Source organism: Gopherus evgoodei, chromosome 20, assembly GCF_007399415.2.
Source record: "Gopherus evgoodei ecotype Sinaloan lineage chromosome 20, rGopEvg1_v1.p, whole genome shotgun sequence".
Taxonomy (NCBI): Eukaryota; Metazoa; Chordata; order Testudines; family Testudinidae; genus Gopherus; species Gopherus evgoodei.
Window position 1 is genome coordinate 6,514,715 of NC_044341.1, and position 27,988 is coordinate 6,542,702.

The following is a 27,988-nucleotide window of genomic DNA, read 5'->3' on the forward strand; positions in this document are numbered from 1 at the left end:
AGCAATTCTTCCTCTTTTCAGGATGGAACTGTGCCTCCCAAATACTCACTGAGTCACAAGCAAGCTCACACTGTTCACTGCTGAACTGTGGTCATCAGACCATCTACGAAGGAGTGTCCGTAGACAGATTAGTCTGAATCTATTTAGGAACCAGGGTAAAGAACAGAATTTAACATCTGTGCAATGAGTAAATTCATTGAGAATCAGAAGTAAGAGCCATTTACAGTAAGAACTTTATAGCACTATGTCCAAGTGCTGAACCAGCTATTGTGCCTGTTGGGCCCCGGTCACAATCGAGCCCCTCACACTCCATGTCTATACTGTATATGTGTCTGTGCACTCATGTGACTTTATCCTGTCTTCTCAATTCAGTTAAGCTACTATAGTATATTGTTATAAACTGAAGTAAAACTAGGAGGAATGCAGTTATACACAGAGTATGTAAATAGGGTTTTTTATTGTTCTTTTAAAGGGTCTGGGCTTTGGTTTTCAATCTGCCTACAACCCTTTTCCCCTCCAGTCCAACATTTCTCTCATTTGTCAAACTGACGTCAGCTATCAATACTTTACTCAGTTCAAAATCAAAATATTTTAATTTTGCAGAAACAAAAATCCAACTACGAGAATAATTAAAATGTTGGTTTGTTGTCTGGGGGAGGGGGCAATATTAGATGCTTCCAGCCTTATGTACCCCTGCGCAGAATCAAACATTACCAATTATTTTCCTAACATGTAGGAATTAGCCTCATGCACACTTGTGCGCCCCCTTTATCTACAACACACATAAAAATTGAGCACATTACACATTTTAAGGCAGGAAGGAGTCTTACGACATTAATAGAGCTTGAGTCAAGGTACAGTATCTGAGCTTTGGGGGGTGCAGTGTTTTATAGCCTTGAACCTACAAAGGGATTTTTGGCATGTCCTTAAGTGGGAAGGTTTGACTAGTACCATCATTTTTTGTTTGAACTTAAACACATTTCTAGAAATAGAATTTTAAAATCCAATATATATGTTTTCTGAAAGTGTTTAGGCAGTTTTGTTAGGTTACAAATTAAAACAAAAAACTCTGGAATAGGAAAATATCATATAGAGGCAGTTCACATAACCAGTATCTGAGGTATTACTAAAGAGAGGGTACCAGTCTGCACTTGCTGGCACTGCTGCTAGGACAGACAAATGAAAGCCTTTGGTGCTGCACAGCGAGAGACCACAGGACAAGATGATCCTAAACCTGTGTTCAAAGTTCTCAGCGGCTGACCAATATTACAAACACAATGTTGAGCTGAAAGCACACAAGATCACTAATGTTGCAGAACACTAAGCTGGCATTACAATTAATTTGGTAAAACCAGTTTTTCTGAAACTACCTCTCAGAGGTGGTGCAAATGACTAGTTTTGCTCAGTGCACTCAACCCAGCAATAACTCTGCAAGGAAAATACTGCACTGGTCCACAATCAATACATTCCAGCCCCTGCCCCCCCAAAAATCAGGATTTTCCCCACCCTGTAAGTTACGGCCTGCTGACAGCGTATGCATATTAGGCATTGTTGGTGTGTAACCAGTGATTCTCTCTCAGAAAGAGCCTGGTAAAGAAAAAAAGAACAAGGCAATCAGTGGTTAAACTGAACTGTACATGAGGACCAGTCCGGGAAAATACCCATAACCAGGCATTTATTCAGAGATCAAACTGCATATATACTACCTGGGCCTCACATGCAGTACCAATGAGACCCTTCCAGTCCTGGTTTATGTTTAAAGAGGCAGAGATAATCTGGACAATGACCACAACAGCCTTTCTATTCCTTAGGACAGAGGAGTTAACTCCCTGCCTGGAATCTCCTTTAGTTGACTAGGACATTTCTGGATTATGGATGTCTGACTCTTCCTCCAGCAGGATATAATTTTTCTACCCAAGTAGCAGAAAGTTAAACTTCTCAGCCAAGTTTTTTGGAGAAGTACAATTTAGTCAAGCACGCGCGCGCATACACACACGTGCCCACATGCACACGGAGCATTATTTGTAAAAATACTACCTCTAACAATTAGAAAAGGCCTTTAGCAGGTTCACCAAGTGTATTAGAGAGTCTTCAGTTAAAGAAAACTACCTAAAACATCCCATCATTTGCAAAATCTAAATACCACAGACACACAACACAACCAGCACTATATTTCTAGAAGAGTGCCCAGTTGGACTTAAGGCTGTCACACTGCTCACCTACAGCAACAAAGGCTCCTCCTTATTTCTGTCTGCCAGCTCCCAGCAAGGAAAGGGGCGGGGGTGGGAGGGACTCTATTAAAAAATGAGAAGAAGAATATTTAAAAAGAAGTCCTAAAGGAAATTCCACATGCCAGGACCTAACTATGAAGCACTGTCCCCGAACCAAGAAAATGGTTTCTGTAAAACCCAATGCTCTGCTGGTTTTCCTTAGACATAAACTCACTTTATTTCATTTTTTTTAAAAAGTTAAAAATACAGAAGGTTCAGAAACTGATTTTCTCCTGGCAGATATTCAAACTGCACCTTGAGGAGAAAACAATCCTTCACTGAAATGTTGCTTTTTTTAATTTTATTATTTTTTTAAATCATCACCACCATTAGGACAGAGGCTGAGGAGCACTAACTCCACCACTAATTTGATGACGTAGTTTGATTCCAGATTCACATTTCCAGGTGACAAGAGTCCAGAAAACAGCCATGATAACTTCAGCCTTCGTTTAAGGTTTCTTTTACTGAACACAGCAGTGACCATTGGTATCTTTGGAGCGTAATCGCATCTTAGGTCGGTATTTCTCAAGGTAAAGCAGCTGTTTGGAATTGAAAGCTCCCCTCCTTTTCCTAAAATAAACAGAAAGAAGGCGTCATATCAATTGCAAAAGTACGGCTTCAGTTATTGTGTATTTCAAAATAGATAACCGCTCGCAGCACTGCAAGGTTTTTCCAGCCCCACAGAACTGCTATCTGGCTCGCTTCATTATCCACTGCCTTCTCTAGGAAAGGAGATCTCAACAGGGACCTGAAACTCGTCTGTAGAGCTGAATTAGTCAAATCTATGGATTATAAAATGCTTCCATCCCTCATCTTACTGAGCAGACTATAGCATGACTTTGGGTTGGGCGATTTAGTTTCCCTGGAGTCCACTGCCTCTCCTACAAGCAGAAGTGGTTGCTGAATGACATAAGGGGCACTCCACCCTCTCCTTGAAGATTAATGTGATGTCTACATGTGTAGTATTAGCTAAGTGAAGACATGACAAGCAAATACAAATATTTGAAGGGAGTTAACAAAGAGGATTATTTAACTTAAGAAAAAGAAGTAAAGCTAGGAGTAGTGAGAGGAAAATCAAGAAGGAAAATTTAGGAGGACCAAGGAAGTCCTCGACAGTGAGATGGGTTAGGGAGGCAGCTGAAGACCCTGGAGCTCCAACAGCAACACAAAACATGTTTTTGGCGCATGGTTGTATAGTATCTTCCTACCTGGTGGGCTTCAGTTAAAGATCTGGTGCTATTACAAAACCCCCAGAACTTTATGCTCTCTCTCATTCAAGCACCACTTTTGCTGTTTTCCATGTTGGATGGCTGCCACCAGTTCCTGAGTAGACTATGCCCCTTCCACACATGACGCCGTCAGGATTCCTGATCTTTGGGCTCCTGCTGTAGACTGATCATGCTGCTTGACCCAAGAGTTATAGAACATCATGCTGCTATGGTACCTGGCCAGGCTACATTTGTTTTTGGTTCTTTAGTAATTTGTCAGTGTCCACCTCAAGCAGTAATTTTATTAACTGATTCTATAAGTTCTTGTGTTAGCATTTTATTTCACTCCAAATGCATTGCGGCACAAAACAGTGCTTTCATTCTGCATTGCTCTTAAAACACAAAGATAACATTGCATAGCCAGACACATGAGAGGGGAAGCGTGCTGGAGAGCTAACTACTTTTACTTACTGTCTTATGAACTGAACTGCATCCTCATACTTCATTCCACATTCAATGAGAGCCAGTGCAACTAGGACAGGGGCCCTATGAAGAGAAATCAGTATTTATTTTAACAGTCTAGAGAACCAATGTATTGAACCCCTCAAAATAGATCATATTAGTCTATAAACAAACAGCTTAGGTATCCTGCCTTTAAATATTTTTCCTACAGCAAGCCATTTGCCTGCAGCATCTAATGTAAAATTCTCTTCAGCAGACAGCTCTGCTTCCAGCACCAAAATCAATAGCTCCTTCAGTGTCTGCCATGAAATAGTAATAATGGATTTTTATTCTTTACTTTTTACTATAAAATAATTTTGTACTTTGCTGGCCATAAATAAATTTGAGGTTCATTTTTGGTACATTTAACGTCTTGTTACAACACAGCTTTAATCCCATACAGACTAAAGAGATGCATTGCTTTTGAAATGACAACATTGACACTTATTCCTTTTACCAGGTTATATGTGGGACTTAAGGGGCAATGGGATAAGATTTTTGCCTGCAGGTCACTGTTCTGAAACCAGCCCAGCTGAGTAGGGAGTATATGTGGATGGTTGGTTCAGGGGTGCTCTGTGAAGGGAGATGATGCTCTGAGTCCACTTCCTAGCACTCAGTTCATATTACCACTAGCACACAATTTACACTAGCACCTTGGTGGCAGAGGAGAGGTCAAGGATTGAAAAGAGGTTGTAAACTGAACCACTTGACCTTACAGTTAATCAGGAACAAAACTGAGTAACTCTGGCAGGGCAGCTTGCACTGTCACTGCTGTGCAGTACCTGGATAAACACAACTTCAGTTTTCACTGCTGTCAGTCTGAAGCCCCACAAGCACTAAATGCACTTTAAAAATGTAAGTCGAACAGATAACATTTGACGTTTGATTCCCCAGCAACATAAATTCCCAGGGCCTAAACAAAACTTGAGAAGTTCTTCCTTTTCTTTCTAAAAAAAGGGAACCCATGAGGAAAACCAGAAAGGTCATTCTGAATGAATAAATCTAAAAAAACTCATGTCTGTAATAACAGTAGATGTCAAATTGTCAGCCCACTTTGACTTAATGCTGGGCAAGAAACAGGAGGGTTTTAAATCATTTAATTGAGCTACAATATATGGTCATCTTCCACCCTGCTCCCCCTCCCAAAAAATCCTCATAGAAACAAAACAAAGAACTGAGTAGCAAATCATGTTAATTGCCATGTTTTTGCATTGCTCAGGTTTTTCCCTGCTTTAGCATTTCACCTCTCCCCCAGGGGAAGAAATGGATTTAAGAACCAAGTTAAGACCAGCCAACGCAACTTACATGACTCTTCTTGATTTTTCTTTATCTCACCTTTCTGTGTTTTCATTATACCTATTTAAGGATTTATAGGTCACCCACCCCCCATCACAAAAGCATCTCAAGTATTTATCTCTTCATTCCCAGCATGTACGACAAGTAGCCATTTGTTTACAGAACTTATTTGTTTATATTTGTGAGACTGGATGTTCTATTATTTAGCTTTCTCAGTTAACTGAAGAACTGAATTTTCTTTAGCCACAATCATGGTGACTCCTTCCTGGAGAAGGAGAAAATTGCATTTCAGACCCACAAAGAAATCATATGCAAGAGAGATCTCTCTTTACCCACCATTTGGGTGAAACAGATCAACTTTTAAATAGCACATAGCACTAACATACAACAGTTTAGAGGAGGTGGTGAACAGCATTAATAGGTTGAAAACAAAAGGAGGAAATTTAGGAGACAATATACAATTACTAAAACTGGATTATGTCCAGGAAGACACCTGGATTGAATACTCCACCAGGAAGTACCAGGGGGCCTCAGGCACAAGGACCTTGGGTTTAGGTCTTTATCAAAAAATGGAAACTCCTACAGAACAGTGCCCCTAGAATTATGCTGGGATGATAGCCAGTACTAACACAGGAGTTACACTCATTGAATTAGTTATATTCTGCTGCATCTCAGAGTTCCCTCATGCAAGTACTGAACTAGCCTGATCTTAATTACCTTATGAAATCTAATTAAATGATTCAAAAGACTAATTTTAAATGACAGCCCAATCTGTCTAAAACCACCTTCCACAAGTTTATTTTACATAATAAACTGGAACTTTTACATTTTGGAAGAGGTCATTAATAATCTTGTCAGCTGTCCTAGTAATTAGATGCTGTAGAAATCCACAAATCAGGAACAATCTTGGGGCACTCCCTTCCCAGACTGGGAGGGAAGGTGATGTGATCTGCGTGGGTTGTGGAGTAATGGGAGGTAGGAAAATAGAGGGGGGAAATGGCACACACATGACAATTTGCGTAGCTTTCAGTAACAAAACAACACTACAATCTCAAACAATACCTGTCCTAGTCTTAGGATGAATATGAAATCTGTAGTCCTGTGGAAATAGATATATGAATTGTATATTGGGGGTAGGCAATACAGCCAAGAATTAAGGGATTTAAAAAGTGACAGAACCAATAGCCTGAGTTACCAATTTCAGGAAAGCCAGTTTAGGGCTGACAGAGCAAATTACAATTCACTGGGTCTCCTAACCACCAAAAGGCTGTTTAATCTGCTGTGTATCAATATATTATTATACCAGCATTCACATTGCTGCAGGAATGGGAACCTCTTTTTTCAGATGCTTATAAGTGAAAAAAATTGCTCTGGTCTGCTTTCAAATGTCTCAACCTCAAAACTGTAAGAGTTTAAAAACTAGTTTGGGACTTTCACGCATTAATACATTAAAAAAGCGGCTCTCTTTTAAATGAAATTTTGCATGCCAATATTTCGTAACATTATTCAATGGCTCTGAATATTTGGAAGGCAACAAAAAAAGAATCCAACCATATAAGGTGCATATAGACTCTCAAACTCCCACTGAAGTCAATGGAATAGAAGGCATTCAGAACCTTGTTTGCTTTGGGCTTAAGCCACAATGTATTTGGCTTATATTGCATATATACATTAGGTTTGTCAAAAAGCACAAGAGATTTTTAGAAGAAAGATGCAATGCATTTTTCACTGAGTAGATTCTCTAATTCTTCGGGCACCATTATGATGTGTCAGATCAACTACTGTGAACAAACAATCCAAGATGAAACAAGAGCTTTGAGATACAGTTGCCACCTACCATTTTAAAATTGTAGTAAGCTTCTTTGATTGTGATGGTGTGAAGTTGTTGATGTTACTTAAACATGGTTTGTTTTTTTGTAACTGAATAAATGCAGCTATCTTCCAGAATGAAATCTTCAACTAGTTTACGTATGTGCTAAAGTGAATCCCTTACAAAACCAAAACAGCAGAACACTTACCTTCCCAATCCTGCAACACAATGCACAGCAACACAGCATCCAGGCTCTTCACGAAATTTGGTTTTCAACAGGTTTAGCCAGTCATCAACTATTTGATTTGGGGGTGGTGCTCCATCATCAAATGGCCAGTCCTTCAGGGGAAGAAAAGATTAGCTATAATTTTTGTGCAGGGATTATACATTGATAGAGAATGCAATCCACAATCAACAGTAAGGCTAGTGCAGGCCTGCACAACTCGTAAAGCAGTGAGGGCCACATTACTCCAAAGAAAACAGCTGAGGGCTGAAACCCCCCAGCCCTGCAGAAACATCCCCCCCCAGGACCTCCCGGCCCACGGAAACACCCTGCCCCAGCACTGCTCAGCCCTGCAGAAACAAACCCTCTTTCTCCAGCGCCGCCCCACCGAAACAGCTGTGGGCCAAAAAGGAAGGTTGGGAATAGGGAGGTGATACTTGATTTTAAATCAACCCAGGGCTCCCAGCTGAAGAGGTGGCTGGGAGCTGTCAGGGGCAAATTAAAGGGCCCGGGGCTCCAGCGGCTGGGGGAAACCGGAGCTTTGTGGGGCTGGAGCAGGGATTTAAAGGGATCAGAGCTCCTGCCACTGAGGGGAGCCCAAGCCCTTTAAATCCCAGCCCCAGCTCATCTGCTGGAGCCGTGGGCCGGGATTCAAAGGGCTCTGGGCTGTCCCTGGCAGCAGGGAGCCCTGAGCCCTTTAAATCTCAGCCGCCGCCGGGAATCTCTGCGGGCAGCCCAGAGCCCTTTGAATCCCGGCTGTGGCTGAGATTTAAAGGGCTCTGGGCTCCCCGCCGCTGTGGGCTACCCAGAGCCTTTTGAATCCCGGCCGCAGCTGAGATTTAAAGAACTCTGGGCTCCATGCGGCTGCGGGCAGCCCAGAGCCCTTTGATTCCCCATCGCGAGCTATTCTGTAGCTAGTTCTTGTGTTATGAAGAGTAAATAACACTCTTTATTCACTTTCTCTACACCAGTTGTGATTTTACAGACCTCTATCATATCCCCCTTAATCTCTTTTCTAAGATAAAAGGTCCAAGTCATATGAAAGCTGTTCCAGACACCTTATTTTGTTGCCCTTTTCTGTACCTTTTCCAATTCCAATATATCTTTTTTGAGATGGGGCAAACGGATCTGCATGCAGTATTCAAGATGTGAACATACCATGGATTTATATAGAGGTAATATCCCTTTCCTAAGGCTTCCCAACATTTTATTAGCTTTTTTGACCACCACTGCACATTGAGTGGATGTTTTCAGAGAACTATTCACCATAACTCCAAGATCTCTTTCTTGAGTGGTAACAGCTAATTTAGGCCACATCATTTTATATGTATAGCTGGAATTATGTTTTCCAATGTGCATTACTTTGCATTTATCAACATTGAATTTCATCTGCCATTTTCTTGCCCAGTCACCCAGGTTTGAGAGATCCCTTTGTAACTCTTTGCAGTCTGCTTTGGACTTAACTATCTTGCAGATGATACAAAACTACTCAAGTTTTGCCACCTCACTGTTTACCTCTTTTTCCAGATCATTTATGAATATGTTGAATAGCACTGGTCCCAGTACAGACCCATGGAAGACACTACTATTTACCTCTCTCCATTCTGAAAACTGACCATTCATTCCTACCCTTTGTTTCGTACCTTTTAACCAGCTACTGATGCATGAGAGGACCTGTCCTCTTATCCCATGACAACTTACTTTGCTTAGAAAGCCTTTGACAAGGTCCCTCACCAAAGGCTTCTGAAAATCTATGTACACTATATAGACTCAGACTCATAGGTCAGAAGGGACCAATCTGATCATCTAGTCTGACCTCCTGCACAAGGCAGGCCACAGAACCCCACCCATCCAATTTTATAATACCCCCTATCCCAGGATCGAGTTATTGAAATCTTCAAAATTGGTTTGAAGACCTCAAGCTGCAGAGAAACCACCAGCAAGTGACCCGTGCCCCACGCTGCAGGGGAAGGCGAAAAACCTTCAGGGCCCCTGCCAATCCGCCTTGGAGGAAAATTCCTTCCCGACCCCAAATATGGCGATCAGCTAAACCCTGAGCATGTGGGCAAGAGTCACCAGCCAGCACCCAAGAAGGAATTCTCTGCAGTAACTCAGTTCCCATGCCATCCAACATCTCCCCGCAGACCATTGAGCTGACCTATCTGGTGGTAATCCAAGATCAATTGCCCAAATTAACAATCCTATCATAACATCCCCTCCATATACTTATCAAGCTTTGTCTTAAAGCCAGGAAAGTCTTTTGCCCCCACTACTTCCCTCGGAAGGCTGTTCCAGAACTTCACTCCCCTAATGGTTAGAAACCTTCGTCTAATTTCAAGTCTAAACTTCCTAATATCCAGTTTATACCCATTCGTCCTTGTGCCTACATTAGTACTAAACTTAAATAATTCCTCTCCCTCCCTAACGTTAACCCCCCTGATATATTTATATAGAGCAAGCATATCCCCCCGCAGCCTTCTTTTGGCCAGGCTAAACAAGCCAAGCTCTTTGAGTCTCCTTTCATAAGGCAGTTTTTCCATTCCTCGGATCATCCTTGTAGCCCGTCGCTGAACCTGTTCCAGTTTGAATTCATCCTTCTTGAACATGGGACACCAGAACTGCACACAGTATTCCAGATGGGGTCTCACCAACGCCTTGTATAACGGTACTAACACCTCCTTATCCTTGCAGGAAATACCCCGCCTGATGCATCCCAAAATCGCATTTGCTTTTTTAACAGCCGTATCACATTGGCAACTCATAGTCATCCTGCTATCAACCAGTACCCCAAGGTCCTTCTCCTCCTCCGTCGCTTCCAACTGATGCGCCCCCAACGTATATCCAAAATTCTTATTATTAATTCCTAAATGCATAACCTTGCACTTTTCACTATTGTATTTCATCCTATTTCTATTACTCCAGTTTACAAGGTGGTTCAGATCTTCCTGAATAGTATCCCTGTCCTTCTCCGTGTTAGCAATACCCCCCAGCTTCGTGTCATCCGCAAACTTTATTAGCACATTCCCGCTCTTTGTGCCAAGGTCAGTAATAAAAAGGTTAAATAAGATCGGTCCCAAAACCGATCCTTGAGGGACTCCACTAGTGACCTCCTTCCAGCCTGACAATTCACCTTTCATACGACCCTCTGGAGTCTCCCCTTTAACCAGTTCCTTATCCAATTTACAACTTTCATATTCATTCCCATCTTTTCCAATTTGACTAACAGTTCCCCGTGCGGAACCGTGTCGAACGCCTTACTGAAATCTAGGTAAATTATATCTACCGCATTTCCTTTATCTAAGTAATCCGTCATCTTCTCAAAGAAGGAGATCAGATTGGTTTGACACGATCTACCTTTAGTAAATCCGTGTGGATCGTCCTTGTTGACCCTTTCAAAAAATTCTAGTGGATTGGTCAGGTACAATTACACTTTACAAAAACCATGCAGACTTCTTTCCCAACAATCGTGTTCATCTATGTGTCTGATAATTCTGTTCTTTACTATAGTTTCAGTAAATTTGCCTGGTATTGAAGTTAGGCTTACCAATCTGCAATTGTCGGGATTGCCTCTGGAGCCTTTTTTAAAAATTGGCATGACATTAGCTATCCTCTGGTCATCTGGTACATTAATCCCAAAAATACTATTCATTCCAGTCTCCTATTTCCCTAGTTTAATCTCTTTATTGCATACTCTTGTTTACCAACATGTATAGTTCAAACAGGCCACATCTAATTCTCCAATTCCTTGCTTTCTCACTATGCCATCTGTCAAAGTAGGCTCACTAGCTGCCACATTCCACCATCTTTGTCTCTCTTACTAGTATATCACCTTATATCATGGCAAGAACTCAAGATTTGCTAAAATGCTGTTTCAGGAGTTTCATAAGGCTTTTGACCTCAATAGTTTTAAACAACAGATGCTAATCTGTCAGGCTGTGGTTTTAATCGTCACTGTTTTTGTAAACAAATGTTAGCTTTAAATAGTGGCATGTCATTTTCTCAGCCATCTGGTAATATAACACCATTTCTGAATGGTGACAGCAGCCCGTTTTGACAGAGCTGGTTTCAAGAGGGACAAGTGGTTGTGGGTGCTGTTGAATATTCAGAGCCACTCTTAAAATGCCAGAACACCACTGTCATCTATTAAGTAATGAAGTTACTATCATGGCTGGAATCATCTGGCTCAAGTATGACATTAGCAGCAAATCTTCTCTGTCACCTCCTGTTTTCTGTTATCCTTGTCTGATGGCTTAGAGGACTTGTTCCCTCTGCTGTTTTGCTCACCTGCACCAAGGGTGTACTAGGAGCTGTTACATACTGAGTGTAGAGAGAAGGCTAGTGATCAAGGACAAGTGTGGCAAACATACCGGATCCCGTGTATATAACTTAGAATTTGTAAGGCACTCAAATATCATGGTGCTGAGGAAAATACAAGTTCCTAAATGGATATTTGGTCATCACTGCAGAAGTAAATTGGCTCTTCTACACCATAATTGACATTGGCCCATTTTCCAGTCAGCATGGTGTATGCCCCTCACCTGTAAACAAGTCATTTTGACCAAAACACTGTCACACTCCTAAGGAATTTTATGACAGCTATACATATGCATTTCAACAGAAATGTGGAGGTAGAAGGAAAGAAACTGCATCTCTGGTAGAAATAGGATTGTTCATGAGCCTGTGCTGTTCCTGGGCAGTTTGCTTTCCCAGCAGAGCAAACTGATTGCTATAATTCATTCATTCATTTTAATGATGATCTGGAAACACTATGGCTAATGGGTGTGCTGGGAGCAGGGAGGATCATCCAGCAGAGAAACAATGCTGCAGTGAGGCAGGAGGCTCCCCACAAGCTAGTGCTGAAATCAGAGCGTGACAGTACCCATTTCTAAATAACTCTGAGTCTTTTCTTTTGAAGTCATATATAAGTTTAAGAGTAGGATCAAGCAGAACAGAACATATTCCGCAAATACAAGTTTTGCAGAGTTGTGTGGATTTTCCTCCAAATTACCCATGGTCTCTAGCCACAAAAATGAGAGGCAATAGAAGACTACCTACAACCAACTTAAGCAAGGTGCAGCTTCTGGGATCACAGTGGAGAGACTGATGCGTCACTTTAGCCTTTTTATTATATTGAAAAGTCACATCTGACATACTACGCACTGCCTCAAAAGTTCATGTTTGCCTTCATCCTTAATGCCTTCATGCAGCTAACAAAAAATCAGTCTAGAGACACCAAGCAACACCAGATTTCATTGTGCAAATCTAACCATAAACAGCACAGTCACAATATCTCAGATGTATTTCACAAAGTTACAAGCAGTTTACTGAACAAGCATATCAAAGCAAACTCTCAATTGTTACATAATCACACAGTCCCGGGTCATTATCAGGCAGAAGCATGAATGCAAAACAGCGCTGGAACATGTGATTAATATTTAATGATTTTTCAGTTCAGAAAGAATTTTAAGAGACTCACTAGAACTTGGATTCCTTCTTTTTCAACAGGAGCTTTATCATACGTGGCATCACAAACTCGCACCAAGGTTGTCACTCCATACTTCTTAAGCTCCTTTAAGGACGAGAAGGAAAGCAAACACATGAAGCATACTCCCAGAATGGGGAATTAGAGCATTTTCTCAACTTTAACAAAGCCAATAAACATGCTATGCTGAATCAATGACAGTGTACATTGCTCTACAGTTCCACAGAGGAGATTAGATAACTGCGGAGCAAGGACAGCTCCAAGAGCCTCATCCAGTTCAAAGCTGGAAGGATGTGGTCTTGATGGACATTATGATGAGGGTTAAAAGGCCGGGGGGAGAAGAGGAATAGGAAATACCTCTGTGTCAATCTCACCTAGGGTGGGAGGTCAGAGTGGGAAAACTGCCTTATAGGTATGTATATGTAACAGCAAAATTAAAACAGTTACTTATACCTTGCACGCAGATTATTTTTCTCTTTAAATAGACGCATGGATCTGTCTGCCTCAGACAATGCTGAGACATTTTTAAACAGAGAGGAACAGAACACACACAGAACCATATTTTAGCTTCCTTGTAATGCACTAGAAGTAGCACATCGTGCTAGATAAACAATCAGATCAAACTAAAGCTGCCCTACTTCATTCTGAAAGATCAAACAGCAAGCAGCATTTCCTCCTGTGCCTATACCTGGAATGGCTCTTCAAAATTTTATTTTTACACTTTAATACCCCACATGCACTGTCCAGCCCAGGCTCTAGGCCCCTGGACAAAGTATTAGAAATATAATCCATGACAATAAAATGAAAACATCACATCAGTGGGAAAAAAATCAGGGTTTTAGTCCAAATTAACCGTTAGTATCTGAGCTGACTACTGACAAAAAGAACATCTTCCTGAAAGGCGGAATCATATTAATATGAAAGCTCAGTATCGGATCACAAGATCTTACCAGAATGGAAGAGAGCTAGTCGATCAAATCTTCCCCCTGCAAGGGCATGATCTAGTCCCCCTAAAGGACTTATAAGAAGATATGCCATGGTTTGCAACAAGATGGGATCTAGTGGTATGCTGTACCAGTACTTCTCTGGTGATGCCATCTATTATTGCAAAATTTAAGCTTCAGTTTTAAAAAGCGTTTAAGCCCTTCTCGTTTCAATTACAGTAATTTGGATATGACCCAATGTACAGAGGAAGGGACTCTATTCATCTCAGTTTAGTCTAAAGACGTAGTTTTAAAATGTTGTCATTACTAATTCCATTACCAGAAATGGTTAACTATTCTGGGATTAGAAGAGGAGTTTGAAGATTAATTAAAAAAAAAAAAAAAGTGAAGTCTGACCTATATATATTACACTTGATCTTAGTCAAAAGGCCAAAGAGATCAATCAGCCACTTATTCAAAAGCCAGAAGATGAGCCATGGCTCTCTGGGGTTAGTACATTTTATTACATCAGACAACAAAGGTAAAGACAAGATGCTAAATCATCTGGCAAATTATGGGGATGGAAGAGTATAACGGCTTCTCTACACCTGAAATACCACAGCTGCTGCGCCATGATAGTATTTCTGCATAGACACTATCTATGCGAATGGAAGGAGTTTTCCCATTAGCATAGGTAACCAATCTCTCCAAGAGGCAGTGGTTCGGTCAACGGAAGAATTCTTCTGCCAATGTAGTGCTGTCTACATGAGAATTTAGGGTGGCTTAACTATGTCGGTCAGGCAATAGATTTTTCACATCGTCTGATCCATGTAGATGGGTCAACCTAACTTTTGATTCTAGACTGAGCCTAAGAGTCACCTTTATGGGCTCCAGGAGTCCCACCCAGCCTCTCTCAGTCAAAAGATGCAGACTTTGAAGAGGGAAGCCTTTGGTGATTTCCTTTCTTACAGAGTCAGTAAAGCTTTAAACAGTTTAATGAAACAAAGTACCTGTTTTGGTTTTTTTTTAATTCTTTAACTAAGTATAAAGGGTATTTCTGATGGCATCACCCAGGGTGGATCTGGGAGACGTGTCTCTAGTGCTGCTTTAGAAATTTCAAAACACAAGGAATGGGAAAAAAACTACTACTGTTATGTGGCTACCTTACCTCTGTGAACTTGTTGAGGGTTGCATTGGTTGGGTTGTGAGTGATCAGGAAACGCATACTCTCATAAGTAATCTCCACTGGGGCTGGACGGTTCATAATGGCAAACAAAAAATATATGTAGGGGCAAAAAAAAAAAAAAAAAATCAATAACCCTTGAAACGTTTCACAGCAGAAAACATTAAAAAGATCACTAAAATGCCTGGGCTTGATCACAACTATCTTTATTGACTTGTTTGTTCTTTAAGATTTTTCACTTCAAGAAAACCAGGTTTGCTTTAGAATCCACTTGAATTCAATTTAGGCCTCAACTGCAGGTGGTATCCTTCAGACTCCAAAAATTCTGACTACATGCAAGACTAGGCAGCCTGTACTACATTTAGGCACTGGTGAGGCAAAAAAATAAGGACAGATCTTCTCTCCACTTTGTTTTCTTGATGCTTAGTTTTGCTTGAGTCAGTAAAAGGAATATGCTTCCAATATGCAGAAGATATCCCATATATTTGAGGGTGACCGCTGTGTCTGGAGTCTTCAAGGCAAAGTAATTATGGTACGTAGGACACGCTCACTTGTCAGCCAGGGTGCTGTGCTGGGCCTGGCAGAAGTCTGCCCTGATGCTCAGAATCGCCATAAATGTGTGACGTATATTCCAACAGAAAACCTAAGAAGAAGAAAAATGTCATATTTAAAAGGGATTGTTGCTTCTGATTGTACAGTGCTATTGACAAAAGTGCACCCAGAAACCTCAACATAATTAAAGCATTAAGCGTTAAACAAACAAACAAGCCTGCTTTTGAAAGTACTTTGATGTACACTGAATCACATCTTTTATTGTAGTACCAAGCAGCATTCCAGTATGATGTTCTATCTTTTAGCATGATGGATGACAAATACTCTGCAAAATCTCAGTTAATCAAAAGTACCAGAACTAAAGATGAAATAGCATCATCATACACTCAAGCAGCTCATAATTAAACATTTACAATAGAGAGCAGCAAACGTTCTCCACAGCCAAATTCTATGATTTATCTGTATGGAACTCGGTAAGTTCATGGAGGATAAGTCCATCTATGGCTACTAGCCAAGAGGGTCCAGGATACAACCCCATTCTCCGGGTGTCCCTAAACCTTCAACTGCATGAAGCTAGGACTGGATGACAGAGGATGGACCACTAAATAATTGCCTTGTTCTGTTCATTCCCACTGAAGTATCTGGCACTGGCCTCTGTTGGAAGACAGAACACTAGGCTACATGGACCAGTGGTCTGACCTAGTATGGTCAGTCTTATGTTCTTAATCTGTAAATCAGCCTACTTTTCATAAGCTATTTATGTAAGTTCAGTTTCAACACAAAATGGCTAGATAACAGAGTTTCACGAATCAGACCATCACTTCCCTCAAGTAAATATGAATAGCATGAAAAGGAAGCAGAAAACTGCACTGCTAACATTCTGTAAAGCAGTATTCAGAACAAATAACATAATGGAATACAGCAAAATCATAATTCTACTTTGGATCAACGCTGATGTCACCAAAGTTAGGACATTCATCAGCTAAGGCTATGTCTACACTTAAACAGCTGCAGCACTGCAACTGCGCCATTGTAGTGCTTCCAGGGTGGATAAAAATCAATGATTTTAAAACAAAAAAATGGATTTTTTGATAAAATGCTTTTTGAGGAAAAAACTTAAAGATAGTTTTACTTAAGATACATTATAGCTCAAAGATATCTCATCATGGAATAGGGATTATACATTCAAATTACATGAATATATTGTCTCATATAATAGAATGTTTAAGAAAAAATTTGTAAATGAGTTCCAATAGTTCATGGATTAGGGACCCATTCTTGTGGGGTTTCACAGGCTTCTGTATATATTATTTAGGTTAAACTTTCTATCTACCCAATGGGACTCGGGGCTCAGTCTAGAAGATACCATCAGAGATGCTTAGTTTTGCAGTTCTCAAACTGTGAATTTGTGTTTCCAGAGGTAATGATTAACCTGTTGAATTGGAGATAGTTCACCTCCCAATGACATCATAAATATCTGCTTCAATTACCTTTGGTAAATGAAATAACCAAACAATCATTCATTTTCTGATATAGCTGTAAAACTAATCTGAAAAATTTTCACAATAAATCACTGTTTAAAAATGTATATAGTGTGCACCTTCTAAAAATGAAACCTACATCTATCTGAGTTGTGAAAAATATGCATTAAGGTTATAACAACCAACAAGAATGCACTTTATGTAGAAAACCATGATTACTGAAGTTAATCCATATCAGTGAGATGGTATCTAGGTAGACAGAAGATTTCTTCCTTTGACCTTGCACTGTCTACACTGGGTGTTAGCCGGCTTAACTACATCTCTCAGGGGTGTGGATTTTTCACACCCTTGAGAGACATAGCTATGGCAATGTAAGTTTTCAGTGTGGAGCAGCCCTAAAACAATGGAGTAAGAGGATGGAATGCAGTAAGAGGCTGAACTGGTAATGCCATCATTAAGATTGCTCAATACTTCTAAGACCCTGCTTTCAGTTGCTTATAACTTTGCCAAACTTCAAACCATTCGGGCTGAAATTTTCCACGCTGGCCTCCTGCCTACTCAGGCTGAATTTTTTTTTGGGGGGGGGGGGGGAGTGGAGGAGGGTGTTGGGTGTGAGGGAAGTTTCTGATAAAATGATTCAGTCATTTCTGAGAAAGATTGGGGAAAAATATGTTTTGCTCATGTTAGAAAAACTGTATAGCCATTTTGCTGAGAAGTTCTTGCACCTCATATTTTGGAGCAGGGTCTTGACATTTGGCAAGGCTGCCTTTTGCCATCCCTGTGAAAATCTGCCAAAATTAGGCCAAGTTATACAACTATGAAAATTCTCAGTTCATACACATTCAGCAGAGATTTTAGAGTTTGGCACCTAAATTAACTGACGACTGTCTCCACTGATCATGCTCCAGTCCATGGCTGCAAGGACAGAGAAGACTTCCTTGCAAGTGCTGCTCCTCCCAGCCAGAACTACTATGGTGCTAGGCATCAGAAAGAGTGGTTTTGCTAGCAGAGCTGTGTTAGTTTCCATGGCAAAATAAGATACCAGCAAAAGCACTTTTGTACCAGTATCATCTCCATTCTCATTAGGGCTTTTGACAGTACAGAAATGTTAAAAACCTCACACCTGCAACCAACATAGATAAACCAGCAGAAGTTTCTAGCATAGATCTGACTGAAATGCAGAGAGGTAAGGAGCCAGGCCAGGCTGCAGATAGGACATAATCCAGTAGGAACTAGTCTGAAACCACAAACTCATTTCAAAGGCAACCAAACATTTAACGGTAAGAACTTTTAGTCACTGCCAACCTTATCCAAGTTTGCAGTAATGAGGGATGTATCATCCACTCCTGCCACATATAAGTCACATGAAAGATGTTTTATACTACACCAATAAGATGTAACAAGTTTAAGTCTGCCATGAAGTATATAGACACAGACCCACCCCATTGCTGGAAGCAAACTAGATGGGCACACTTAAGGGTGAAATGCTAAACAAAACCAGGAAGTGTGCTTTTTACTGCTCTACATTAGCACTAGTGTCTTTTTTCTGCTTGTTTTTAAGCAGAGAAAATTCAGGTTGATGTTTCCTTTCCTGGAGGATTTTAACAAGATCTTTGAAGGAGTATGATGACTGTAGGCAGAAATCTGAGCTGGGACAGTTACTACTCAGGTTTTGGGCTTCCTCTGATATCACCATGACAGTCCAAGATTTTGCCAGGTTGTCTAGTACACAAAAAGTGAGTCAGTAACACATTCCTCATGTAAAAATGACAAAAGAAGTTCTGAATAATAAACTTCATTAACCAATCTTTGTACAAGGAGTAAAGAGCACCAAGTTTTCACCCTTAGACAAGGAATTCAGCTTTACCTAGTGGGAGCAAGGCAAACCTCACCAGCATAGTCTTATCCACTACGAATAATTTTAGATAAAATAGACCCTTAAGCTAAAGTGGAAAAAAGATACATTAAAAATAAGAGCACTTAAAGCTACAGAAATATGTGACAGCAACATCTTTTTTTAAAGAAGTAGCCTTAACCACTGGCAGAAAATATAAGAAATGCAAAACTGACATTTTATAGTCACTAGCCTAACACTTGAACTAAAACATCAAAATGGCCCACACAATTAATTACCCTTTCTCTGACACCAAGTCAAAAATCAACTGCAGAACAGCAATTATTTCCTTAAAGAGTTGCTTTCAAAGCCAAAAAAAACATTTTTAATTAGGATGCCAGAGGCAAGAACAGGGTTGGTCACCTTACCCAACCCTAACACAGTTTTTATTCTAAGTGATTGAAATTCAGATTTCTAGAATGACCCTTGGAATATATATCAGTTTAATAATTACAAGATTACATTATAAGTTCTCCCCCCCACCAGAAGAAAGAGTTTCAGCTAATACTTCCCAGTTAAGTCCTTGCACCTGTCAATTCATGAGAACTAGTCACAACTTTATCTTGTACACATTTCAAGAATTCAAAGCAAACAGATTAGTTGTGATGTCTTACAGTCTGCTACAGCTCTGATATACTTAGTAAAAAAAATTACTAAAGTTATGGCATATGCATGTGTTCAGCACCTGTAAACTCCTGAGCAAGAGCAATGTGGTCCTCTTTCAGGCAGAAACAGTATTTTCCATTTAAGCATAAAATGAGATCCAACTGACACTTTTTAGACAGTGGCCTGAAGAAAGAATAGTTATATCAAAAAGGAAAATTATAAAGTTAACTTCTCCTGAGGACCTGCTAAAGCTGTTTAAATAGATAGGACGGTTCAGCAGTTTAGTGATCATGCAATACATGAGAGAAGAGTCCCTAGTATCCTGACAGCACTCTGGAAGCATAACAATCTCTGGTGGAGAGAATATTTTCTTTTATTGTTCTAAAACTACCCGTCGACATTCTTCAAGCAAATGACTGCTCTGAAAGGAAGGTGCCTCCTCCAACTCTATTCAACTATACTGGGAGTTGCAGCAGCATCTGGTCACAGAGGTTACACTTTTCCCATTCAACAACAAATCAAAGAGTTACACTCTACCCAAGTTTCTTTTCCCAGGATAAGAGAAACATCCACAAAGTTTGATGTCTTTATTACAGTACACAAAGGAGACAATATGTTCTAGTGAATTAGGTGTGGGACTGAGAGTCAGTAATGGCTCTTCAACAGCTCACTGGATGGCCTCCAGTGAGTCATTTAGACCATGTCTATACTACTGGCACTTCAGCGGCAGAGGTACAGTGCTGTAGCTATGCTGCTATAGCACCATAGCATAGATGCTTCCCACAGCAACGGGAAGGAGCGTGCCCGCTGCAGTAGGTAATCCACCTCACCGAGCAGCAGTAGCTAGGCTGACAGAATTCTTCCATCAACCTAGATGCGTCTACACAGATGGATTTCTCACACTTGAGCACTGTAACTATGCCAACCTAACTTTTTAGCATAGACCAGGCCTTATTTTTGGTATCTCAATTCATCATCTGTAAAATGGGGCTAATAATCCTATAATACTCCCATAAGGGCAGTAACTGTTTAGTTAGTTAATATCTGAAAAATGATTTGAAGATGGAAAGCAAGGGTAAGTCAATTGTGTGTGTGTCAAGGTCCAAATTTCTTGTTCAAGGTATAGTCAAGGACAAGACACCAGAGAAAATCATAAAAACTCAAAATGATAATAAGAAGTTAGTAAAAAGATTTCACGGGCCATTCAAAAGCATCTAACAGTCAGGATTTGGCCTGCAGTCTGCCTATCCCTACTTTAGGCCATGCCTTTATATGAAAACTGGCAGGCAGGAGTGGTGCAAAGGGACAGAGTTAGAGATGTTTGCCCTGCAAAGGGAAAGTGGTTATGGATAGTTCTAGGAAGAGGTGGGTGTATGATGTATATATCTATCAAGTTAGGGTCTCTGGGGAACCATGGAGGGGCAGGTCTCTTTGCTCCCCTCTCCTGGGTCATTGTAGGTCTCTGGAGAGTCACAGCAGGGGCAGATCTCTGCTTCAAACCCCTCCTTCTCCCAGGGTACATCTACACTACCCACTGGATCCGCAGGTAGCGATCAATCTATTGGGGATTGATTTATCTCGTGTAGACTAGATGCGATAAATCGATCCCCGATTGCTCTCCCGTCAACTGCTGAACTCCAGCTCCGCGAGAGGCAGAAGCAAAGTCGACAGGGGAGCAGTAAGTGATTCTAAGTCGATCTAAGATACATCGACTTCAGCTACACTATTCTCATAGCTGAAGTAGTGTGTCTTAGATCGATCTCCCCACAGTGTAGACCAGGCCCCAGATCAGGATCTCTAGGGAATCATGTGGGGGAAGGACTGTTTCCTCCTTCTCCCCAGGGGAACCAAGTGGGGGCCAGGTTTCTTTCCCCTCCCCTCAGGTCAGGATCGCTGGGGAGCTGTGTGGGGGACAGGTCTCTCTGCTATTCCTCCCCACGGGGTCAGATTATTTGGGGGAGAAGTGTGTCTGCACCTCCTTCTCCATCAGTGTCTCTGGAGAGCCAAGGTAATGGAGCCAGAAGGTCCTCCCCCCCAACCCCTTCCTAATTTCTCACCATCACCTAATTTCCTTCTCTTTTCTGGAGGGGAGGGGATAGTGCTTCAAGTTTCCTCAGTTTCTCCAAGGAGGTGAGGTGACATCTTCAGGGCTGAAGCAGTGAGCCCCAACAAACCCTGAGTCCTGATGTGCCTGCGGTGGGCTGAAGCACTAAGTCCCGGTGCGCCAGGACTCAGGGCTTCAGCACCATAGGACGTGCACCAGAACCTAGGGCTTCTGCCCTGTGGGAGGCATGACAGACTGAAGCCCCTACTCCACCAATAATAAAAAAAAAATAAAAAAAAAAGTTTGAGATCCATTATGCTACGTGTTAAATATATGAATATTTTGAGAAACTATATATAAGCATCTAAAGACTATTTGGTTGTCTATATGCAATTTGCCCCCAAACTCTTAAATACAATAATGTAACAGAACAATTTATATCAGTGAAATAACCTTTTTTCAAGGAGTTAAGGAAAACTCTATTATCCGGATCAAAAAGCCCCTAAATCCAGACAGTAAATTTAAACATCTTTCACTCTGCCAGTCAAGATATCAACAGACACTTAATCCTGGGAGCACTGACTGGCCATTATGATTGATCAGAATGAAAATATAACCAAGCTTCAACCTCAATGAATGCCACAAAATGAACAATTCTGAGGTAGTTTTGATTCCAAGTTTCTGTTCTTGAAAAAGAGGGAAGATGAACATGAATGGCTACCAAAACATTGCAACTAGGTTGTCTTCTTATGGATAATTTCATTAAGTATTACTGACAGAGGCAAGAAGGCATCCAACACCTCAGTACTACAGTGAGCTGTGACTGGTCTGTTACAAACCAGAGTAGGCCTTGCACTGACATGATTAATTTTGCTATTTAGACACCTCTATAATTGCCTCCTAGCACTTGATATGATCTAAAAAGACATCTTTATTAGCTAAATTACATGCAAAAATACTGCACAGCTTGCAAGAGTTATGCTTAAAAACAAACAGATGGAAGAAGACCCCTATATTAGCCTCTAAAGTTTTATTTTAAAAAATGCTGTCACTTATTTTTCAGATGAACCAAAAACAGTCAAATATGATTTCTGACTTGACAGACTGAAGGCAATGTTAAATATGTGAACTTTAGCAATGGCATTTAAGTTTGATTTTATACTTAGAGATTACCTACTTTACTATGGATTGATACTAAAATCAAGTCCTTCAACTGTGCAAAATCCTTGTACTTCTGTATTTATCCTGCACAAGATTAGCAGAACAGTCCTGACAAGCAAGTATCAACAATCATAAGTTTCAGAGTAGCAGTAGTGTTAGTCTGTATCCACAAAAAGAACAAGAGTACTTGTGGCACTAAGGTGCTCCCTAGCTTCACCACCCCTTCCAAAACCATTTACAAGTGTTTCCCTTGCTACCTCAAGGCAGTTAAACAGATTGCAACAGCTGCAGCTTCCCAGAATTGCAAGATACAGATACTTTGGGAAAGGTTAGTTGGATCACCTTTCAAAATAACCTAGTGCACAGGATGCAAAGCAAAACCTGCTAATTTGCTGTCTATATTAAAAGAATACCTTCAGTATTTGTGAGAACAGCATCTTGCAGTCCAGTTTATGTTAACTCATTTTGTTCTCAGTTGAATACTACATCTGATATTCTTTTAATGCGATTACTTAATAGTCATGAACTGCTGAACTTGCTTTCTTTCCTTCTCTCATAAAAATCTTAATTCCTGTGTTTTATACCTACATACCTGCAATAAGTGACATGGAGTTTTGTTTTGGGGAGGGGCGGGAGGTAGAGTGCTACAAGACTTGTGTCCTAGAAAAAATCCAATTCTCTTTATATTATGGCCTAACTAGACTTTCCTTGTAATTTAACTTGACTGCATTACACTTCACTTCCTGTTCCGATGTAGGGCTGCTACATTCTACCTCCTGTGCATTGGAAGTGAGAAATGTTAATACTACAGTTTGCGTGCAATGTACTTGTAGCCATGTTGGACCCAGGAAGAAGAGCTCTGTCTGGCTTGAAAGCTTGTCTCTCTCACCAACAGAAACTGGTCCAATTAAAGAAAAAAAATTACCTCATCTACCTTGTCTCACTAATACCACAGGTACATTCAGAAGTGCCTTAAGGGTTCTGCTGGATTCAAAAGGTGCTTTGCAAGCAAAAGATTTTATCAGGATTCTAAGAGTTCTCCAATCTAGTCAAGTTTAGCACAATGGACAAAAATGCAACACTGAAGCTTCAGGAACTCAATTCAATGACATTTCTTTTCTAGAATACGCTGTCTAACTGTATAGAGAACAGAATGCTAGTTCTATACTTTCTTGGAAACAATTCTTAAACGTAATCTCTAAAGGCAGCTTGTTCGTAATGACACGTGCCTGGAGAGGGGAGAAGTCAAGAAATTCTACAGTTCCTTATTACCCGCCCCTGTGAGTTCCCTACCAATTTGCTGACAAGCTCTGCTGATGACTCACTCATTTCCTTTTGCTTGAGCCAAGTCACTCTGTTCTCTGCCCTAAAACAAGGCAGGTTTACCTCAATTTTCTGCTTGATAAGACAGACAAATACCAAATATTCAGCCTAAGGAATCAATTTAGCAAGAGAGAATAAAAGCAGTCAGGTGTTTTCACAAGACAACTCTTTCCAATCTGGCACTGATCCTGCATCAAAAAGTTCAGTGAAGATGGGAGAAAACACTTGCCTTTTCCAAATGTGAGAGAGCTCAAACAACTAATATAACCAACAGCACAGGCACTGTTTAACAGAAGAAAGCAAAAACATCGCTATGCCTAGTTCAGCGGTTGGAAATGAGCAGATACTGCATTTGGATTTCCAAAGATAATCTACTGGATATGTGCTTTATGCCAAAGAAGTTTCTGTTTGCTGAGAGGCAGAAGCAGCTATGAAACTGGAAATATTGTTTTAATTTTTTGTTTTTAACAATCCTCATGTTTAAAACCAGCTCAGAGAGGAGCCATATTTGAATATTATTTAAGTATAGTTCCCAAATAACTCCATCTGGGCTCCTAAAAGTGAAAACAACTTCAAGATAATCAAAAACAATGGGCCCACCTAATGAAGCGTGATGAGCTTAAAAGCTCTTATGTTCAAAATATAGAACTGCGTTTAAATTGCAAAGAAAAAAATTAAAATGACCTTAAATGACATTTTACAGTCATCTTATATATAAGTAAGATTTGTGTTATGTTTTAACAGCCCATTCCAAAATAAGTTGTGTGAAATTTTTTTGCATCAAGTGCCATATTTTGGAAAACCAAGAAATTAACTTCCCTGGCAACACACAAGTCAAATATATTTTTAAGATTCAAAATGCCAAATAACAAATCAGAAATACTAACCCATCAAACCAGAAGCAAACATAGTGGTGTTTTCACAGCATTAAAGCAAAAGAGAGTAAAGATATTATTCAGTAAATAGAGTCAGAGTAGGAAAACTCCATTTCTTGTACCACATTCATCACACATTCATCACACATGCATCTGAGGAAGTGGGTATTCACCCACGAAAGCTCATGCTCCAAAACGTCTGTTAGTCTATAAGGTGCCACAGGATTCTTTGCTGCTTTTACAGATCCAGACTAACACGGCTACCCTCTGATACATCACACATTAGTTTGTCTACACTTGAAACACCACTGTAGCACTTCAGCACAGACACTATCTACACTGATAGGAGGCGATATCTTGTTGGTGTAGGTAATCCATCTCCCTTGTCTACACCCATGGGTTAGATTGGCTTTTCCACATCCCTGAACGACATAGCTGGGTTGACCTAACTTTTTAGCATAGACCAGGCCTATGAGTTTACCACGTCTCTACTGGAAAATTGATAATGTACAGTGGAAAGTTAAAGGCCAAGGGTGCACATACTAAGAGCCATGTTCAATCGCCACTGAAATTTGTAAGTAAATATAAAATGAGCTTTTAATAGGCAATTGTTAAAATTCAAAGAGATGAGCAACACAGTGCTTTCAGGCTTAGCCAGATTTTCTGTATACAAGACCTAAAAGAATGTGTGTTTAGAGTAGAAATAATGGAAACAAGAAAACATGACAGAGGTATATAAAACAATCAGAGCGAAAAAGCCCAGTACTCCTACTGATATATGCTCTCAAATCACAGAGACACACCAACAAAACTGAGGGGGTAACAAATTTAATACTGATAAAAGGAAACTTTTTTTAAAAAACACCCAGCACAATTATCCTATGGAGCTCATTGCCAAAAAGATATGATATTGACACCAGAGCTTAGTATGCTTAAAACATTTTAAAATTAGAATATATATGAAAAAATCATGCTTCAGGCCTTAAATCATCCACTAAGATGGGGATAAGAAAAAGAAATTCCTCTATGGTTACAATATTTTAAATTGTCTACTATGAGGTTCCTTATACCCCTGTCTGAAATATCTGCCTAGGCAGATCTCTGGTCTTACCTAGCATAGCAACTCCTATGTTCCTATGTGTTAAAAAGGTATTTACCTTAACCCTAGAGACTAACAAATTTATTTCAGCATGAGCTACAGCTCACTTCTTCGGAGCTCATGCTGAAATAAATTTGTTAGTCTCTCAGGTGCCACAAGTACTCCTGTTCTTTTTGCGGACACAGACAAAAACGGCTGCTACTCTGATACCTTAACCCTGAATCTCCAAGCTCTACGGTGCTGCACTTTCAGTGTTCAAATAGTAATATTTACATGGAAACATTCTGCACTTACTTCAACTCTTTAACAAGTGACTAAAGTACCAAACTAATCTGATTATAATAGAGAATACATTTATACATAACAAAGAGAGCTAATTCACTAGTTAGCATGGCTTACAACTGACAATGTGCTTCCCTCTCAAAAGCAATCAAAAAGTGCCACCCCTAAAGTTTGCAGAAACCATCAGATGCTAAAATATTATAGTACCTAATGAATCATTCTGCTCATCTACACACTCTCTCATTTTAACCCAATTTAAAAGACTGCCTTTATATAAACAGCCTACAATACTGGTTCTCTCTAGAAGAGGGAGTCTCCAGAACTGTACTTTAGTAAGTCCTCTCCCAGAGGCCTCACAAAAGTTAACCAATGCAGGATTCCACAACAGGGCAAAGTACAGAGGCAAGAACTGAGAGGCAAACTATGTTCACAGTTCTGATATAGAAAACGTTAAGTTCCCACTTTCTGAATTGAAAACTGATACTTACAGTTAGAGGTAATTAAGAATTATGAAGTTGACCCTTTATTTCTATTAGAGGCACACAGAAGATTTGCAGCTAGAGCCACGTCTCAAAAGACATGCATATTCACAGAACTGCATTCCAGCATAGCATTCTCACAGATATTTATATTCCTACCTCTTGTCAAGCTCTCAGTCTATACAATGGATAATTTCTTTCCATCAGTTGGGCTTATAGAAGTCAAACATTTCTATACTTTGACTCACAGAAGGTTTTTTTGTTTTTTTTTACACTACTACTGCAGTTGTGAGTCAGAACCTCTGCTGTTCATTCAGGGGGTTCACAATCCACTTTCCATTTACACGGGAGCATTTGAAAAAGGCAACCACCTTCCCACCCCCAACTGAAAATGCCCTGAGAGAAAAAGCAGCTTGTGACTAATCATGCTAACGAGGCACAGGAGGAGTCACCAGCACAACTCAGCAAGGCGCAACCCACCCCACAGCTTAGACACAAACCACTTCTCGCAGCACCTCAATCCCCACATCTGCCCCCCCCCCGCGGCCAGCCTGCCCTTCCCTCTAGGGCCCATGTGGGCTGTGCAACCCTCAACCTCCCCTAGGACATACTGCCACAGCACCCCCCCCCCGACACACACACCTGGGCCATCTGCCCCCCACGTCATCCTACTCCACCGGCCCATCCCCCCACCTCACACCCACCCACCCACCCACCTCAGCCCCTCCAGCAACTGCTCAGAGCCCTCCCCGCCCGGGCCCGGCTCCGGCTCCTTCCACCCCCACAGGCGGGAGGGCGGGCGCGCAGGACACCAAGGGCCCAAGGTCCCCGGGGCCTCACCCACCCTCACCCCCAATGCCCGGCCCCTCCTCACCTGGGTGCGCCCCCTCCCCGCGGCCCGACCCCGGCCCCTCACCCTGGGCATGGAGCGCGGCTGTGTCCGTCGGAGCGGGCCCGGCGCCTCCCACACACTGGGCAGGGAGGGGACGCGGCGTCGGCGGCAGCCGCTCTGCTGGCGGAGGGGGAAGGACGAACGAGCCCGGCCGGTTAGAGCCGCAGAGACCGCGAGTGAGCCCGCCCCGTCCGCCGGCTTCCCCGCGGGAAACGGCTCCTCCTCACACAGGCAGCCCCCCCGCGCAGCGCCGCACGATGGCACGGCCCGCGCACACTCCCTCGTCAGCATTGGTACGGCCCACCCCCCCAAAGCCGCCATTGGTATGGCCCGCCCTCCCCCCAGTCCTGGCATTGGAATGACCTAGTCAGTCACTTCCCATCAGCGTTGGTAGGGGCCTTCCC

General features: G+C 41.3%; 1 protein-coding gene across 3 annotated transcripts; it reads right to left on the reverse strand.

The window, feature by feature from the left end:
- Positions 1–212: 212 nt before the first annotated feature.
- Positions 213–27,789, reverse strand: PTP4A2 (protein tyrosine phosphatase 4A2). 3 transcript variants are annotated; one of them, XM_030538822.1, is made up of 7 exons: positions 27,609–27,789; positions 15,448–15,539; positions 14,882–14,964; positions 12,785–12,877; positions 7,294–7,424; positions 3,950–4,024; positions 213–2,840 (listed from the first exon to the last, which is right to left on the reverse strand). In XM_030538822.1, the coding sequence occupies exons 3-7, from the start codon at positions 14,936–14,938 to the stop codon at positions 2,732–2,734; spliced, it is 465 nt and encodes a 154-aa protein (XP_030394682.1). In that variant the 5' UTR covers positions 14,939–14,964; positions 15,448–15,539; positions 27,609–27,789; the 3' UTR covers positions 213–2,731. The 3 variants fall into 3 exon arrangements, with proteins under 3 accessions (XP_030394682.1, XP_030394680.1, XP_030394681.1); XM_030538820.1 differs by having other exon boundaries at positions 14,882–15,539; XM_030538821.1 differs by having other exon boundaries at positions 14,882–15,539; positions 27,567–27,789.
- Between the last annotated feature and the right edge of the window lie 199 nt (positions 27,790–27,988).